Source organism: Corapipo altera, unplaced genomic scaffold, assembly GCF_003945725.1.
Source record: "Corapipo altera isolate COAL_440 unplaced genomic scaffold, ASM394572v1 44, whole genome shotgun sequence".
Lineage (NCBI taxonomy): Eukaryota > Metazoa > Chordata > Aves > Passeriformes > Pipridae > Corapipo > Corapipo altera.
Window position 1 is genome coordinate 14470925 of NW_020884880.1, and position 18837 is coordinate 14489761.

The window sequence follows — 18837 nt, forward strand, 5'->3', positions numbered from 1 at the left end:
TTTCATGTTACAGGCTGCATATAAGGTGAACATTACCTGTAGTTAACCTATTGAAGGCTAGAATTCTGTCATGTAAAGGATACTGTATTTTAGGACAGTTTTCAAGAAAGAGCTGAGTTGAGAAAGCAGTGAAAACATGCAATTTTGTGTAGCTACTTTAAACTCCTTATTGTGCACACTGCAATATGCACAGTATAATGATGTAATTGAAAACAGACTCTACAGTGTGGTTTCTTTGAACATGAGATATTAAAAGGTATTCTATGTATTTTATTCTGTCAGTTTGAAAGATGTGCTATCAACTAAGTATCAATATCATCTCTCAAAATGCTATCAAGAAGATATTTGAGACTTTAAGAGATTATGTAATGTGTGCAATTTAAGGTTGTAACCTGCGTAACTAAGGTTTTACCACTGAAAAAAGTAAATCACTCAATTAAAATAAATGTCAGCTTATAACAGGGAATGTTAGATTTGTTTAATTTCTATATTAGTGAAATTTTGCGTTATAAATTGTTTTGATTTTTTGACGCACAAATAATGTTGCCACAAGCTGGATTATGAAAGGGCAAAGTTGGTTGGTTTTTTTTTTTTAGTATAAGATGAAAGAAGAGACGAAAGGAAAGTGTGCAAAAGTGAGTTTAATAGATTCTCTAAATCTGAATACAAGTAGCCTTTTCTGTTCCTTTTGTTCCTACATTTCTGTGACAAAAGCTGATGTCATAACTTGTTGTTACATATTAATCACTGATAAAAGTATAACACGAGTGATTAAACAGAATGTGATGTTGCTTGTTTAAATTACTTAACAGTATGAGGAATGGTCTCTGCATATAGAGAAGTCCAAAGGCAAGAGTTGTAGTAGTAGAATATGGTGGTCCTGTCCTGCCTGCTGTTAGTGAATATATACATTCCCTGGTCCTCGTTAACCTCTCTGTAAAACTGTTTTTCATAATGGCTTACCCATAATACTTACCCCAAACAAAATACATTTGAATGGACTTCCCAATGTCTGTCTTTCTAACTATGTAATTATTGTGTCATTAAGGTGTAGTCCAGTTAATAAAAGTAGTTTCTGTTTCCTGAACATTTACTAGATGCTATTAAACATTTACTTAAAGTACACTGTAAGTGACTGTACTAGATGCATTTAGTGTTCACATAATTTTGCATGAATATGTTGCATATGTATATTTTGAAGTCTGCTTCAGTATTTTTCTCATAAAGAGACAGCAAAATATTTCACATTTGATTCCTGTTTGCATTAAGGTTGGCGTTATGTCTTTCTAGGAGACATGTCCACAAATGAGTATTACCATGCCAGCAAAATGAAAAGTGCTTTTGATTAAAATTAAAATCTCTGTCAGATACCCTGCTTGGGTATGACATGAAAGAAAGGAACACTGAGCACATTTGTAACTTAAATATACCATATTTTTGTTTTTGTTTCCTGCAGGAACACAAACTCCAGACCTGCCATAGATCACCAGCTCCCAATTGGTAAAAAAATCCTAAATTCAGTACAGTGCTGGCAATATTTGCACCGTGGAATTTCAGTGGCTACTTGGAGTCACATTGTATTTCTAATACTGTAAATTTTCTCCAAGTTTAAACATATGGTTTTACACTCTGCCATACTGGATATAAAATATAACTCATAAATCTTAGGGAAGGGTACAAAATTGGTATTTGTATTAAAGTACCTTAAAAATTTACTTAAGTGTGATTCTATGATAGGAATACATCGATAGTGGAGTGCTGGGTTTGTGAATCACACCAAATGGGAGCCAACAGATCCACAGCACGTCTGGACTGTAGTTCAGGTATGTTTAAAGTTACAAATGTGCTGAATTCCTTCCACTTCACTTTGCTTAATTGGGACATTCACCATCTAATATTTTTTTTCTCTTGGTGGCATTTTAAAAATGTTTTTGAAATGTCATAGAATTTTTCAAAATATCTAACCAGTAGGTTTTAGAAACTGTTTATTTGCATGGTTAATTTTAGCAGTGATAGGGAGCCGACATACTTGTTCTAAATAGATGTGTTTTTCCTATGGCATGTATTGAATTGTTTGAATTTTTAACATTTTTTAAAAATATATGTGAAATATTGGTTGCTTTGGAAAATTGACAGTTCTTCAGGGAAAAGCTGTAGTAATTCCACATTATAGCTCAACTATAACAGTAAAGTATTTTATCCTGAGAGAACGAGACTTTAAATTTCATATTTAACTGTAAAGGAAACTCTTTCTTTCCTTTTTGCAGAATGCAGTAGTTTCATTCAAAGAATTATGTGGCCTCTCCCCTGTAGCAAATCTTATGCAGTGCATTTTGGCAGTGTCTATGCACTTGGTTGGGCCTGATAATACACCCTTGGTAGTACTGAATCTCAGTGATCAATATCCGACTATGGAGCTCCAAGGGATTGTTCCAGAGGTCTTGAAAAAGATTGTAACAGCATATGAAATGGTGAGTAGTTCTTTGTCTTATATACTATTTGAAAGACTTTTAAAAAATATATCTAATATACAGTACCGTGCCTGTTTTGAAAAGTGATTTTAACCTGTGACTTCGTATTTCGTGCTTCATTTCAAGTACTTGAAAGTTATTCCCACAAATGTACAGCAACTGATAGGGTTTTCATACAGAGTAAACCAGAGAGATTAATATACTGCATGCAAACACATGTTTGTACACTTCAGAAAGCAAAGTGGTTATAATCAAGAGGATTTACCATGATAAGGATGTATTAATTTACCAGTTTTGGTGTAACTAGAAACCTTTTGTGTATCTATAAAGGTCTTACATTAATTTGCTAACTTTACATTTTCCACTTTGTGGACCTTGATTTGTATTGGCTTTGACTCAACATGGAATAAAAAAATGTCAGGCACTGCTTTTAGGTATTGTAGTTTTATAAGCACCTCAAAGTGTAAAATGCTACACATGCATTTTTATTTTCCTCTTCTGTCTCTTACAGATCTCATTTGATTAGGTATTTTTCCATATGTAAGCAAGCTGTAATGTTAACTTCAGCCCTTATACTCTAGTAAATATTTAAATTGTGTCTTTAGAGACTAGAAATTAAACATGTTGCAAGAAGGGAGGAAGGAAGAACTAATTCACTGATAAATACTGATTTACATCAACCTTGCATTAATTTGAAATGTGGAAAAAGATTCAGATGAGTTTGATTTGAAACATCCTCCTTACTTCCACTGAAGTAATCTGGCACAGGGTAATTGATTATTTATTAATTTATTTAATGTTTTCTTTCATTTGATATATCATCTGATAATAAATAAATGTTTCTAGGATAATTTTACATTAATTTTGTGCACTAAAATGAGAAACCGCACCTGGCAGGCCCAAGTCACTTGCCATTTAAAGAACGAAAATAGAGGAAAAGAAACCAATAGCCCAGTTTCATATACATCTTATAAACTGTTTTTGAAAGAAAAAGTAGCTTTAGAACTGTGCTATACCAAAGTCCAAAAAGCACTCATCAATAATTAGCAATTTAAGCAGAGTTTATATAGTTCAATGATGCTGTAAATACAACAGAATTTGATTGGAATGGTAGCACAGTTACAAGGAGATAGTGGTATATCCTCTTGGTGGTGGCTTACAGGTTATCACTATAATTAGGGTGCAAACAAGCTCAGTTGTTGGGATTGCACCTATAACACATAAGTAAAGAAGTTCTGTCTTCTTGACCAAAATGTCTCTACCTGCAGTTAGTTCTTATGTGGTGATACTGATTGTTAAGCTATTCCAGGTACTTAAAATCTTATTCTAAGTCTGGAATAAATTTTTGAGTGTCACTTAGAGGTGACTTGTGACTCCAGAAATCTTTACAATCTGAGTTTGGTTTGCCCTTTGTCTCTCACATTTCCCCCCCCCAGCCCACTCCCCATCTGACAGGCTATACAAAATTTGAATATTTGTGTACTTCAGAAATCTATACTTTACTTTCATATGCAAGAGTGTTAAAATATTTATTTAGTGGCAAAAGTGTTTCCATCCTCTCTTCCCTAAAAGGTAAAGACTCAGTTTCAAACAAAGAGTATGATAGTGCTTCTAGCTGTAAATGATATTGAAGATAAGTAAATTCAAGATTATTTAAATAAAATAAAACTTGAAATAATGAGATGCATTTTAATTTGTGAAATTTGGGTCTTGCCAGTACTCAGTTCAGTTTGACAAAAGATTTTAAGCAATTAAAATCTGTCGGATGTACGGTGAAATGAAGTCAGCCATGGGAGCCATATTCCCATGCTCTTATTTCTGAAAACACATTATGAAACAGTGGGAGACATCTGTATCATACTTTCCTCAAATTGAGGAGAAGAGTTGTGAAGCTATTTAGTTCATATATTGGTATTTGCTATAGTGGCAGATGTTTAGAGTCTGATATTATCATAGATCACAGGGGAGTTGTATGGTTTTGGTGTAAATTCATATAATGAGCCCTCAAAATGACACATTTTACCTCAATTGTTTGTTTTGGCTTGGGGATATTTTTGTCATGATTAATTAGTATGTGGGTGTAAAATCCTGCTTAATAATGAGTATTGTTATCCAGAATTGGGAAAGGATAGATGTACTGTTGAAGTAAGGATTACCTACTTGTCTTATTTTCTGCTGACTTAGGCCTCAGGTTAGGTCAAAATTATATAACTATGTACTTTCAGCGTGTCAAATCCTGTATGAAATAGTGTTGATAACAAAGCTGGTGTTAAATGTGTATTAAACAAACCTTGATTAGTACCATAAATACATAGGCTGTCATTACCTTGTGTGCTCTCTCAGTGTAATGGCACACGTAATGGCATTCTCAAAGTGTGGATGTTTCAGGTTCATGATGTTTTCAGCTAATTCTTATTTGTAAGTAATACTCTCGTTTTTATGAACTGATAATAAACATAGAAAGCAATATTCAGCCGAGATTCAGAGTTTGTTTACATTGGGAGTGCTTAAAGGACTCACTGTTGGTCTGTAAAATGAGAAAGGATGCAAGACCTTTACAGTGGGACAGTCAGTCTACACTGAAATAATTACAAACGAGTGAAATACTGCAGGTGCACATGGAAAGGAGAGAGTATCTTTGGTATAACACAGGTGCATATATTTTTTAAAGAAACAATGAGGCAAATAATGAAAAGTTAGTATATCACTGGATACTTGGTGTTTTTATCTTTAAACAAATAACACATAATGCTTTCTTAAATTGTCTATGTGCACTGCTGTATTAGTGGAGGAGCTGTAAGTGATCAAAGCGATCATGGGTTAAAACCTTTTACTTTTATGCATGTTACAGGAACTGGGGTGTCTTTTCAGGATAATGAAATCCATAACAAGGAGTTTTTTAGGAAGGCAGAAGTTCAAGCTGTGTATTTTTCTTTAGCTTCTCCGTGCTCCTGAATATTTTTCACCCTACCATCTTTTCACTTTTTAACAATGTTTTATTTTTCCCTCTTGTTCATGAACTTCAGCTTCCTTTATGTGATACTTCAGCATGCACTCTGTTGGTGTCATCACACCCATCACTGATCAGTGCTGCAGACTGAAGCTTGGAGTTAAGGCAAGTGCCTCTTCCACACCATTGCATGTTTTTTTTTAATATCTTATAACCTTTAAGATAAACAGTAAGTAAGCCTTAAGAAGTTATGCTATGGCAAGAGAAAACAAAATTATCTTGCCCTAAGTCTGCAGCATTATTCAGTGATGAGTATAATAGCACTGCAAAGATATGCTAGAGAAGCATACAAATGAAACCAGACTGTCTCTCTCTGCCCTTAGTGGAGGATGAAGTGCCCCATCTGATGACGATAAGATTTTCTGAACTTTGGAAGCAGGCATTTACTTCTAAGAGAAAAACTAACACAAAACAGGCAGATAACTATACCTATGTGCAAAAGATAATGCTGCTACAATAATTAGGATTAAATTTTATTAAATCCTAATTAGATAATGCTGCTAGTTCAATTTTTTTTCTTTCCAGTTTCTGGGGGTGGTGGTGTGGTTTTGGTTTTGTTGTTGTTTTTTTTTTTTTTTTTTTTTTTTTTTTTTGTCTGCAGACTGCAGTATAGGAGGTCTGTATTTGATTTAAATGAAATCAAGTAAGATCAATAGGTTTTGTATACATACCTTAGGGATGGACTTGAGAACAGGTCTGTGTTAAGTTGGAAAACACCATATGATTGGTGATTAGTAGCTCTGTAGTAAGCTTAAATCCAGTTGCCTTATTGTTGCCTCATTTCAGCTGCTGACTCAATACAACAGACTGCATATGCAATCATGTAGAAGTTAACTTCATGTTATGGAGTTTGAAATTTTGACAATGACATAAACTAAATATGATAGTCTATATTTGGAACTTGAATGTATCTGTTCCATAGGGAAGTAGATAGTTTGACATCACACCTTGTGGAGTTATGGACTTGACAGGTATTGGTAAGGCTTATTAAAAGACTAGCTAAAAGGGGCTGAGTGTCAAGGTTTTGGTAAAATGTTAATAGTTTTCTCATACTTCAGCTGCTTCACAAAAGTTCATCTACTGCTCAAAATCTTAATTTTTTTTTACCTTGATATTAATATAGATGAATTGGTGGAGCACTTCTTTTTCAGGTGTATTGGATTGAAGCTCATAATTCTGAAGGAAGCAAAGAGTATATCCATTGCCTCTTTCCCAGGATCTGAGTCATTAGCAGATCTGTTTAGATTTATGTTTAGCTCATAAAATCTGTATTAGTTACCTTGTTGTTGATGTATGTCCTTGGTTATGGTTGCTTTGCAAAAAGTTAAGAAGGATTACAGTTGTGCTGTGGTTACAGATTTGTATCTTGAGAAAATAAGTAGCTCAAGACTTTTCTACTTTATCTTAGCCTACTAATGTGCCAGAGTTACTTGGTTGAGAAGCCTTTGTTCCACAGACTGCCCTTTAAGTTTGCAAACTTCTGGGGTAACCAGAAAAATACTGGATCTAGTGCTGGTAATTATCAGTTTATCTCCTAAATCTGAGTGAGTGAATAGGTTACTTCAACTCTATTTGATCTAAATACTTTAACTTCCTTTTGATCTAAATAGTCAGTTTCTGACTCTATCAGAGGAGGCTGAGTTCAATGTGGTCACCAGTCTCTTGTATTAGAACTCAATCTTTGGATCTCATTTGATTTTAAATTACATTATAGCATCTGACCACTGTCTGCTTTGTGCACTTGAAGAAAATCCAGATTTTTTCCATCTGGTACTTTTTCTGAGGAATACTTGACTGGCATAGGCCACAATAGCTGTGTTTTGTTTTCCGGTTGGTTCAGAATGTTCTTGAACATCAGAATGTTCTTCTTGAACCCATGTCTTCTGCAGTAAAGCTCCATGGGTATTCCATATTACCGTTTAACTCTTAGCATCATCTGGCTTATAAAGAAAATAACGTAGGCTTTGCATAGAAGATTGAAAAACTATTATTCCTTACTTTTACACTTAAGAGCATAACTGCTCTTAGAAACAGTCTTTAAAAAATCTGCATAAAAATAAATACCCTCGTTAGATAAGAGAAGTAGTCAAAAGAACAGACATCAGACACTCTAAAGATACCACACGGGGAACTTGAAATAAATATGTGCCACTTATCAAAAAAGACCTGAGGAGGACAAAAAGGAGGAGGTTCTCGTGAAAAAAAGAAGGCATCTTCCAAAAAGCTGAAGTCATGTGCAAATAGGAAAGACAAGATAGATATTTAACCCTGCCATGTTAAATAAGAAGTATAAGAAAGCTGACAGTGAAGAATTTCAAGAATAATCTGCATAGACTTAGAAATAACATAACTTCTTTTCTGAATATACCAGAAACAGGAAGCCTGTCAAAGAGTGTGTAAGATCACTAGTTCATCAACATATAAAAGAAAGCCCCAGCTAAAGAGATAAAGGCACAACACTAAATAAGTTTTTGCATTTACCTGTGGAGATTAAATTTTCATATGAAATGCTTCTTAGTGAGGGACTCATTGGAGAATTTGTCTTTAACTGAAATGCTGGTAGAAGATATTACACAGGAAAAGCAAAATGACTGAGAAAATAATATACCAGAAAGAGGTGATATTCAGTCAAGAGGTCTGAAAGATCTCAAGAATTATGTATCAAAAGTGCTAATCGTGTGTATCCTCTCACTTGCAACTGACTATCAAAATTGTTAGTGTGGTGCCAGTGTTTTAAGAGATTTCTAGGGAAGATGATGAAATTACAGATCAGACAGGCTGACATCTGTACTGTGAAAATGGGTAGAAACTGTTTTGAAGAAGAAAATTAGAGGAAACATGGAGAAACGTGTCATGTTGGGGAAGAGTCAATACAGCTTTTATAAAAAGGCTCATTAATCCTTGGAGTTCTTTGAAGTCAAGAAGCATGTAGACACAGAAGATCAGTCTGGTTGGATTTTCCAAAACATTTGACAAAGTCCCTTTTCAAATGATCATATTGAAATGAAGATACCGTTAAATTTTTAGCCTTTTAAAATTCTTAGATCTTCTCTGGTAGCTGAAGTGAATGTTGAACTTAACCTGATGTTCTAGCAGGAAAAGAACTGTTAAAGACAGTTGCTTGTGTTAATTTTTGCATGAGGGTATGTTTTTCCAGTAAGCAGATTAGAGATAGTAGGTATAGCTCTAACAACTTTGATCTAACTAAAGTAACTAAGTACTCTTGAGGATGTATGAATTAATGATGCCTCCAGATTTGCAAAGATCATCAAGGTGTGAGATGTGGCTGCTTAGACTTTCAACAACTTTCTCAGTCTTAGTGGTAGATTGTTATAATGTGTGTTAAAACAGTAAGTTTCGGAGTTGACAATATAAATGCAGCATTTCAGTTGCGATTACACACACTGTCTCACTATTTCCATTACTGCCTCTGGCTTTCTACAGTATTCTTGCTTTCATTATCAAGTCTCTGCAGAGTAGAACTCTTTATTTAGGTAATAAATGGATACAGTTCAGTGGTGAAGAGATCTAAGGGAAAACATACATCATTCATTACAATTTAATATTGCAAATAGCTCAGGTAATGTTTTTTGCCATGTTTAATAAATTATAATAATTGTAGATCCTGTTTTTTGAGATGAATTGAAACATTTACTGATTGTGTAGTTGTTTGTCTGTCACAAAAACTGATGGAAAAATAAGTATTGATGGAAAATATAGTGAATAGCTTGGGCAGTTTCTTCAGAAAGAATTATGCTGCTTATTGTCAGTTTTTATTTTCCTGTTTTATAACAGAACAGTCATGAATGTTGTAATTATGCTTCCAAAAACAGAACTGCAGATGATAACTTCAGCTTATGCTGGGCTTTTCAGTCCACAAGGGCAGAAGCAAACGTCTAATTTTGGATTCTCAGACTCCAGTGCCAAATGTTGTAAAGTATGAGCTGTTTTGCATTGATTAAAAAGCTCTGATAATGACATCTTGATGCTTCTGTGAAGTCAAGATTTCTGTATTTTTTGTTCAGAGCATGAACAGGGAAGCTTTTTGTATCCTCTCGCTAATCCCATTATGTCTAATGGCTGACTCACAGTATTCATAAGAGCATAAAATAATATGGCTACTTAGGAAGAGGAGTTCCTGTAGCTTACTGTCCTGTTTCTAATGTAGTCCAATGGAATGTTTATGGAAGACCTTAAAAATAGGTCAGATGCATAGCAACTTCTCTTAAATGTATTCCATATTTCCAATAGTGGTTCTCTTTTTCTCTCTCAATAAATTCCAAATCTTCTGTTTGTCTTTCTGACTCACATCTCTGTGAAAACATTTGTGCTACTGACAGTTTTAGTTTCAGACATAACATTACTTACTAATTTTTTCACACAGATGATAGATTTTTCTTCTTATACAGATACAAGATATTTTTCTTTCATATATATGTGCTTCTTTATTGTCCACTTTTTGTATAGTTTTTCATTCTGTCAGCTTTAGCTTAAAAAATTACAAAAATAATTTTGATACAACAACCAGAGTATCAGGAAAGCGAAGAGAAATTACTATTGGATTGGGTACATAGTTTAGAAGAGAGCTGCTGATTATTATATTTACTCTGTCTTCAACCTAGTCTTTCTCATATACTTTACTCAAGAGGAATTAAGAAAGAGTAGAAGACTTTTTAATGGATAACTTGTGGACTGTTTTTTCCTTTGAAAAGTTTTCTTGAACTGTGGGAAATCTAATTCATTTTGGGATACTGCAGAATTAAGAACAGATTATGTCATATTTTTTCTTGGGCCTACAAGAATTAGTTCTGTTAAGGGAATTTCATCCCTTATGCTCCTGTACTGTATTATGGCATAATCTCAGCGTGCTTCTTTCTGAAGACAAAAAACCCTTTTCCATGTATGTGTTTCCTAGAATGTAAAACATTGCAAAAAGAGGTGAGAGGGGAAAGGAAGGGTGAGAAAGTTAAGCCATGAGTCTATTCCTGTGTTTTTCCTACTTATGGAGATATACTGCCACTGTCAGTTAGGTACAGCATTACATTTATATCATAATATGCCAGTGAGTTCAGGAAGCATAATGGAAATTTCATCTGCATTTTTCTTGTAAGAGGACAGTGGTTTAAAGTCTAAAGAGAAACATAATGCCTAATTATATCATAATATATGTTAAGATTGAGGGAGGTGATCCTTCTGCCCTGTTCAACACTGGTGAGCTCACATCTGCAGTGCTGTGTCCAGTGCTGAGTTCCCCAGTACAATGGAAACATGGACATGCACAGAAGAGTCAAACAAAGGGTCACTAAGGTGATGGAGCATCTCTTCTAGGCTGGAAGAGCTGGCACTGTTCAATCTGGAGAAGAGAAGGCTGAGGTGGATCTCATCAGTGCGTATAAATGCCTGAAGAGGGGTTGCTGAGAGGGCAGAGACAGGCTATTTTCAGTGGTGCCCAGTGACAGGAGAAGAGGCATGAAGTTAAAAACAGCACGCTCTGTGAGAACATCAGGAAACACTTTTTGACTGTAAGAGTGGCTGAGCATGGGAACAAGTTGCCCAGAGAGGTTGTGGAGATACTCAAGAGCCTTTTGGACATGGTCCTGAGCAGCCAGCCATGCTAGGTTGCCCTGTATGAGATGGGGGGTTTGGACCAGATTACCTCTTGAAGTCTCTTCTAACCTCAGTTACTCTGTTTCTTTGCTAAATTTATTTCCTTGCTTAGTTGAAGAAATAATTTCTGATTTAGACAATATATTTACTAAAAACCTTACTGCTTTGAAGGAAATTTAGTTTGATGTGAAGAGTACTCTGTGTGTACAGAAGAAGTAGTAATTTCTTACCTTGGCGCTTTGGACTGTACTTGGATAGTGGAAAGATCAGTTGTTTATAGAGCAGCTTTTAATTTTTTGTGCAAATCTATAGCTGATTTTTATCTATAATGAAGTTATTATTGATTGTTTTCTTGAGCCAGAAAGCTCAGTCCTTTTGACTGGTGATGTCAACTTAACTATTGTCAACTAAATCTTTATTTGAATTATATGTCAACTAAAATCCTTATTTATGTCAACTTATTATATGTCAACTAAAATCCTTATTTACACAGAATAATTGAGGTTGGAAGGCACCTCTGGAGATCATCTAATTCAACCCCCTTGCTCAGAGAAGGATCTGATAGACCAGGTTGCCCAAGACCATGTTGAGTTGGCTTTTGAATATCACTGAGGACGGAGACTCCACAGTCTGTCTGGGAAGCTTCTTCCAGTGTTTCACCACCCAGAATTCCTCCTGAGCCTTCTCTGCTCCAGGCTGAACAGTCCAGCCCTCTCAACTTCTCCTCATATAAATGCTCCAGTTCTTTAACTCTTTTTGTGGCATTGTGCTGGACAGTAAGTCCGTATCTTTATTGTACTGGAAAGCCACAGATTGGAATGAATGGTTCCAGATGTGGCCTCACAAGAGGGAGACTGGGAGAAGTCAGCATGGGTTTACAAAGGGGAATTCAGGCTTAGCTAACCGCTGGCATTCTTCAATGAGGTGGCTGGTTTGGCGGAGGAGAGGAAAGCAGTGAATGTTTTTTACTTATTAGAAGTCCACTTCTCTTGTTTATGGTGGTCCTGTTTAAAAGTTGGATGTTTCAGAATGCTTTCTGTGTGCTGTCCACACTGTTGGAACAATTGGAGTTATGAGGTTTAATATGAGTTTACAATCTGATTTTACAGTAGTTTCTTATTTGCTATAACACCATTCTTCTCCAGCGGAAAATAAAAGGCAGCACATGTAGTTTAAAACAACTCTTTATGCAGCTGCAGAGCAAGCTGACCACGGCAGTTGTCACTGAAAGGACTAAGAATAGTTCTTTGGCTTGTTCCAGTGCCACAACAAAGATGCCTTCTGGTGCAATGACATTGAATACTGAACTGGTTGGAAACAGTTTATACATATATTCAATTGTATATACAATTGGATTGAACTGACCATATTTTGTTTGAGTTTCCAGTACTTATAATGGTTCTTCAGGTCAAAGTGTTTATATGCTGTCCCCACCAGAATTCCTTTCCTTACTGTTATTACTTGGGGCAATAGTAGACAACTCTGTGCCACACATAGGTTTGAAGTGGTGCAGATACTATTAGCAGCTTATGTATTAGCAGTTTGGGATGGCCTATGTTTGATTTCCTTTTTTTGAGAAGTGCTATTTGCTGTTGGTACCGTTTGTATTATCCTGGACTTAATGAAATGTCTGGACAATGCAAATTACATTTTTTCTTACTACTTTTAAGAGCTCCATTTTGGCCTCTGAATACTAAACTGTTTTCAGAAATGTTGTAGTTTGTGGTTTCAGAAATCTAATATGCAGAGATTTGGGTGAAAGTAGAACGTGAGCACCATTTTAATGAAGATTTGGTTTATACCTACTGTAAGTATAGTTTCAGTTTTGCTCTTGGAATGTGGGCCTAACGGTATTGGCAACACATATTCACAGATTTCGAGACGTAAATGTGTGGTGTGCTTTACTTGCTAAAAATAACATTCATCCTTGATGTTGCAATTCTGTCAGTTGAAGGTATTTTCTCTCTCTGAGTTTCATCAGCCAGACACAGTTTATCATTGACTGGTTTTTCCATTTTAAAATGCAGCTGATGTCTCTGTTGGTGTGCTATCAACTAGTTCCACATGTAGAGGAATGAATATATCCTGGGAGTTTTGGAAGATTTCTTTCTCAAGCTCTGTAGTCTTTGTTAAATATAGTATTCAAAATATTTAGTGTTAAGTTCAGTCTACATATTTTCCCTGAGTTGAAGGCATAAACAGGATGGTTTATATTCTACCAGAAGACTTGTCTTTGTGAGCCTAGTAGAAATTGATCTTCATTGTTCAAATTTAGCTCAAATTGAATGAATGGTCTCAAATATATGGATGTATACATATGTGTGAGTGCTTACATACATGCATAGATCTACACAGTATTAGTTCATAGCATTTATCTCTTTTATAAAACAGACTTAAACTTTGAAACATAAAAAAATTATTCTAAGGGTAGTCTAGACATGTAACTATTTTTAATTTTCTGTAACTGTCTTAATGACAGAGTTCTATTTTGCTGAGAAGGGGGATACATTTTTTTTCAGTATATTACTTTTTAATTTGGTTTTTGAAGACAGTGTTATGTAAGTGGTGAATGGTACTGGTAACAGTACAGTACAGTCTGAAGCAAAAATTGTGATTTCTAACCATCATCTTTTTAAGACAGGAACAATATATACTAATACAGATCTCCAGTCCTCACTGAGAGCTCTGGACTAATCATTTAGTGTTTATTTCTAAAACCTCTTAATAATAATTTATTTGTTTTTTACATCTTTCTTGACATTTGTCTTTTTGTTAGAACTTATGGCAGTTTTTCTGATAACTAGGTAAAATGCTTGCATGATTTAACAAATAGAGTTTGAAGAACAGATCAATCTGTCAGCCTGGCCTCTGAAAAAATGTGATGACTTCAAGTCTCATAAAACAGACCATTCTGCATTTCCCATTTTCCATTGACCAGGAAAAAAAAAGACATAGTCTGGTACAAAATGGGTACCAGGCAAGTTCTGTGATCATACCAAGATCGGAGTGTGGTGGTGGGGTGGGAATTGAAGGGAGAATTGAAGCAATTCCAGAAGGTGTTACAAATTCTGTATTTCAAATATATTTTTGGATATTTGGAATCTTTACTTCCAGAAAAAAACAATGTAGGTTAGAAATGGAAATTAGTATTGCGAAAGACTTGCTAGAAAGTATAGCTTACTAAACTTCATATAATATCTGTTCTTTTCTTAGAACAGGCATGGGTAATTTGCAATACATTTTTAATGGTCAGTTGGTAACTGCTTGTTCCCTATTACGTTTGTTTGCATTTCTCTTTATGGTTTTGTCACTGATAATATTCTTAAAGTTGGCTGTGTTTAGCAAATACCTGGTTATTGACTGGCTTGTTCAATATAGACTAGTGTAGTATATAGCAGGTTCTACCTTGTCTTTCCCCTCAATTTCCACAACTCATTTGCCTTGAGAATTCCATGTCTTAGTCTGCTGCAGACATACTGTTTTGCACACTGAAGCTGCCGCTTACTCATCATTTTCTATTTCGCTTTTATATCAAGCATACACATACCTACCAGTATCTTTTGGATTAGGCTAATTTTCTGTTTAAATATAGCCATTTATACTCAGTTGTTCCATATGCTGCGTCTCACGAAAGTCTTTCAGTCTCTCTTAATATGTACAAGAGTGTTTTCGTGATGTCATAATTTTGGCCTGAACACCAGAAAGCATTCGTATGTTCAAATATTCCATAAGAATAATTTAACAAATAGCTGAATACATACTAAAAGGTGACTGCCTGGTGAAGAGCAATGTAAGAATAAAATTATAATGAACTAATACTATTACTTTATTAATCAAGCACGACTAGAAGGTCCATCTGTTCATGCACACAGCATATTGTTCCATTATTTTCTTAGTGAAGGACATAAGAAAATTGAGGTGTTCCATAATATTGATCAAATGGTAGTGGCAGGCAGCCCCTGAATTGATTGCTAGCTCAGTCAACTTTGCTCTGCAGTGCTGCTAATCTTAAATACAACTTTGTATGTATTTTAGAGACCTGAGATAAAGAAAGTAACTGTTACTGATCCTGGTAATATAAAAATGGATATTAGAATAATTTGTCACATAAATGCAGTGACATTTTTCTTCCAAAGTTGAAAAGCGGGCATTGCTTTTGATCTGAGAGTATTTAGCAGCTTTCCGTACAGAAACTGTGAAATATGAAATGGGCATGTTACTATAAATCATTCTTCAATGTTAGCCTTGCTGTGATGAAAGAGCACTAATACAGCGATTAGTTTCATTTCCTTTCATCTGCAGAACTAGTGCAACTTTCTTGCTTTGTCAATACAGAAAGTAAACAAAAAGCAGTAATGTAAGCATTTTTATTCATTTTAGAATTCTCTTATTTCTGAAAATCAGGGCAGTGTCTCAGAGTAAGTTTTCTAATCAGCTGAAACTTGTTCTCCACTGCTTCTGAATTACCTGATGTACATGTAGAGTGTATTGTATGACGGAAACAGAGCATATAGATGTGTTCTGTGTCTGGAATAGCACCTAACTGAGATGACTTAGAAATTACGTTATTATACATATGGGGTCAGGAAAAATATATATGGGGTCAGGAAAAAACAGGGATGTTGCAATATTTCTTACAGTTCCTACAGAACAAATACTTGAACAGGCAGCACTATTGGTCTCTCTTTTTTATGAACTCCAGTCAAAAGGGTGCTTGGGTTAAAGGACTCTAGTCCTTATTATTAGCATCCTGAGAAAACCAAGAGCCATATGTGCTCTGCATTTCATTTTTCAAGGGGATTTTCAATGCAGCAAAAAATTGCTTTACAACTTCCTTTCAGCTAGTTAGCAAAATAATGTCAGTTACTGGAAGTATATTTGTGATTGACATCAGCTGTGTTTTAGTTCTCTTGATTTAAGTTCATTGCAGAAGCAGACGTGGTACATGACATACATATTGAAACAGGTAAAATCCTTGCCTTTCAAGCAAATTTATAGTGACCTTATTTCAGTTTCTGAATACTGTTTTAAAGACGGAATGGTAATGAAACACAGTGAAATAGGGCTTTCTCCTTGACCAATCAGAAATAGTCAGTTGCAGTGCTCCCTATGTGGGTGAAATATAGTATTCTCTTATTTAAGTTGTCTTCAATTTGTTACACTTAAATAGTAATCAGCATAATTTTATTTATAGGTAGTTTTTACTTGAGTGAACATTGATATTTATATTAAAAGAAAAATCCAGTTAAAAATGGGTAAGATAAAGTTTTTCACTTGTAGCTTAGCAACCTGATCAAATTATTCTACTTCATTTATTATAATTTACATTTATTTAAAAAAACCCCAAACTCCATCAACTGACAAACTATAAATCAGGCTAAATAGATACTTTGAATTTAAATACAAATTAATCAGGATGTGAAGATGAAATTAAATTATCCAGTGTGATGACCTCCACATACTCCAAAGTTGCTTATTTACATGCTTTTTATATTTAGAATAAACAAAAATTTCAGGGTTTGCATAATTTTCTTTATTGGTTTAAACTGAAATAATAGAAACAGAACTAGAATTATTTTTAAATGCTTTGTCATTTGTTAAAACCAGATTTTTGTGTAGCCGACAATTATAGAAGTCTGTAGAGTAGTTTGTCTGTGCAGGTGTTTTTCCTCCTCACTTGCTGGCACACTTGTCATGATCAAAAATCTGAGGCTTACTTGCCTGCTTCTCAGAATTGATTTATGCCTCACTTAGAGGAATGTTCAGACAAACAGCCTCAATGTCATTCAGCTGGAGAAAGGTCCTTCTAATATGTGTGAGGAAGGACTGCCATAATAGTCACGCCCCTTACAGCAATTTTTCTCTGAGGAAGAGTGTTAGAGAACTTTGGTTGGTTTTTTTTTTTCCCTATAACATGGAATGTTCCTGCTCATAACAGCAAATTGTGGTCTCCTAAGAAAAGTAAGTTCCACATGAACACCCACATAAGTAACATGTCAAATTTTAGTTGTTGTTTTAGTGGTGAGAAAATTGTCTGCTTGAGTAGATACCAGGGGTGTCAGTGGGTAAGGTGCAGCAAAGTTGTTGCATTCCCATATATACTGCACAGTTCCATCCTAATTACTGTGCCTTCAGCTGAACTTCCCTGATAGGATTTTTGTTTAGAAAGATCAAGTAAAGGAATAATTTATTTTTCTTATCGTCCAGTACCAGCCTCAGATGATTTGTTTTCCTCCATAGAGTGTTGTCCCATACATATGTACAGGTCAAGCCACAAAAAGGGAAAATCTGGAAAATCTGGAAAAGCAGTGGAATGATCCCTAGGAAAAAGCAAGTAGTGGGTGGTGAGTGGTCATCATCCTGAATGTTGGAGTGAAGAAGAGGAAACTTGCATCCGAGTTATCTCACCCAAGCCACCAAAAGTGAATTACCTGGTTGTATCATTTCCACTTGCTTTGATAGACAATGAATTATGGGGTAGATGTTTTGCTTCAGTGTTCACAGATCCCAGCCCAAAATCATCATATGTTTTATGTCTTCATGCTACATTTAGGACACTTCTCTACCTTGTCATGACCACGAAAATGAGTGTATTCATTATGTTAATGGTAAATATACTATTGATTTGAGTTTAATTTTAAGCATCTTTTACAGATTAAAAATTTTCAGTAAAAATTTAATTTTACTGATGTTCCTGTATATTTTAATTTATTTTCTCTGCAGATGATTCACACCATCAGAACTCTAGTTGAAAATACAGATAGCTTATATGAGAGGATAGTACAGTGTCAGAAAGCGGGTAAGTACAAGCTGCTTTTTAAAAATATTCAGAACTTACTGCATTTTTCTTTATTTCCCAAAACTTTTAATTGAGTTTATTTATTCAACTGTAGCAAAAAAACCCCCAAACCCACCAAAACTCAACAATCAAACAACAACAAAAAGCACTCAAAAAAAAGAGATTGTTGTAATTTATGCATAATACAGTAAGAGTGAAAAGGACATTTCAAACCATAGAAATCAAGGATCAATAGAATTACAGCTCGACTTTGGAAATCATGAGCATTTCATATATGGACAGTAGCTTGTCAATATAGTCATTTCCACAACTGCAAATGTGGGGATTACAGGAAAGAGAGCGATCTATCTAATGGGAGTTATTTATCTAAAACACTGTGGTGGTTTTGGCTGAGATAGAGTTAATTTTTGTACCTAGTACCTGGTATGGGGCTTAGTTTTGGATTTGTGCTTAAAACAGGGCTGATAATATTGAGATGTTTTTGTTATTGCTGAGCAGTGCTTACAAAGAATGAATTCCTTGTTTTGCTTTGCTTGCATGTGTAGCTTTGCTTTACCGGTTAAACTGTCTTTATCTCAAGTCATGAGTTTTCTCACTTTGACTCTTCCAATTCTCTCCCCCATCCTACCCAGTGGGAGTAAGCGTGTGGCACTTAGTTGCTGACTGAGGTTAAACCGCAACAATACCAAACACAAAATATGTGATGCTGTCATAAAAGTGTTGTCTGGTAGACTTGTGTGCTTCTTGAATCATCTCCCATTTATGTGGTGATGGTGTGCCGTATTTTTTTAGCGTCACCAGTATCTCAAGCAGTTTAGATCCTTGGTTAGAGGTAAGCCAAAAGGTAATTGCCCATTTTTCATATTTTAGAATTGCTGCTCTTCAGAAAAGATTGCTTTCTCCTAGCTTGTATGGATTCCAGTAAAATTCCATGTGTCTGATTTTCTTGC

General features: G+C 35.1%; 1 protein-coding gene across 5 annotated transcripts in view; it reads left to right on the forward strand.

The window, feature by feature from the left end:
• Positions 1–18837, forward strand: part of PLCL2 (phospholipase C like 2) — a 99745-nt gene that overhangs the window by 57107 nt on the left and 23801 nt on the right. For 4 of the 5 annotated variants that reach the window (XM_027639480.1, XM_027639483.1, XM_027639482.1 and 1 more), the window contains 2 exons: positions 2268–2471; positions 17812–17887. In XM_027639480.1, coding sequence (XP_027495281.1) covers positions 2268–2471; positions 17812–17887 — 280 coding nt within the window. Of the gene's footprint in view, positions 1–2267; positions 2472–5497; positions 5581–17811; positions 17888–18837 lie in introns of those variants that run through there. The other variant, XM_027639481.1, reaches the window with a different exon arrangement.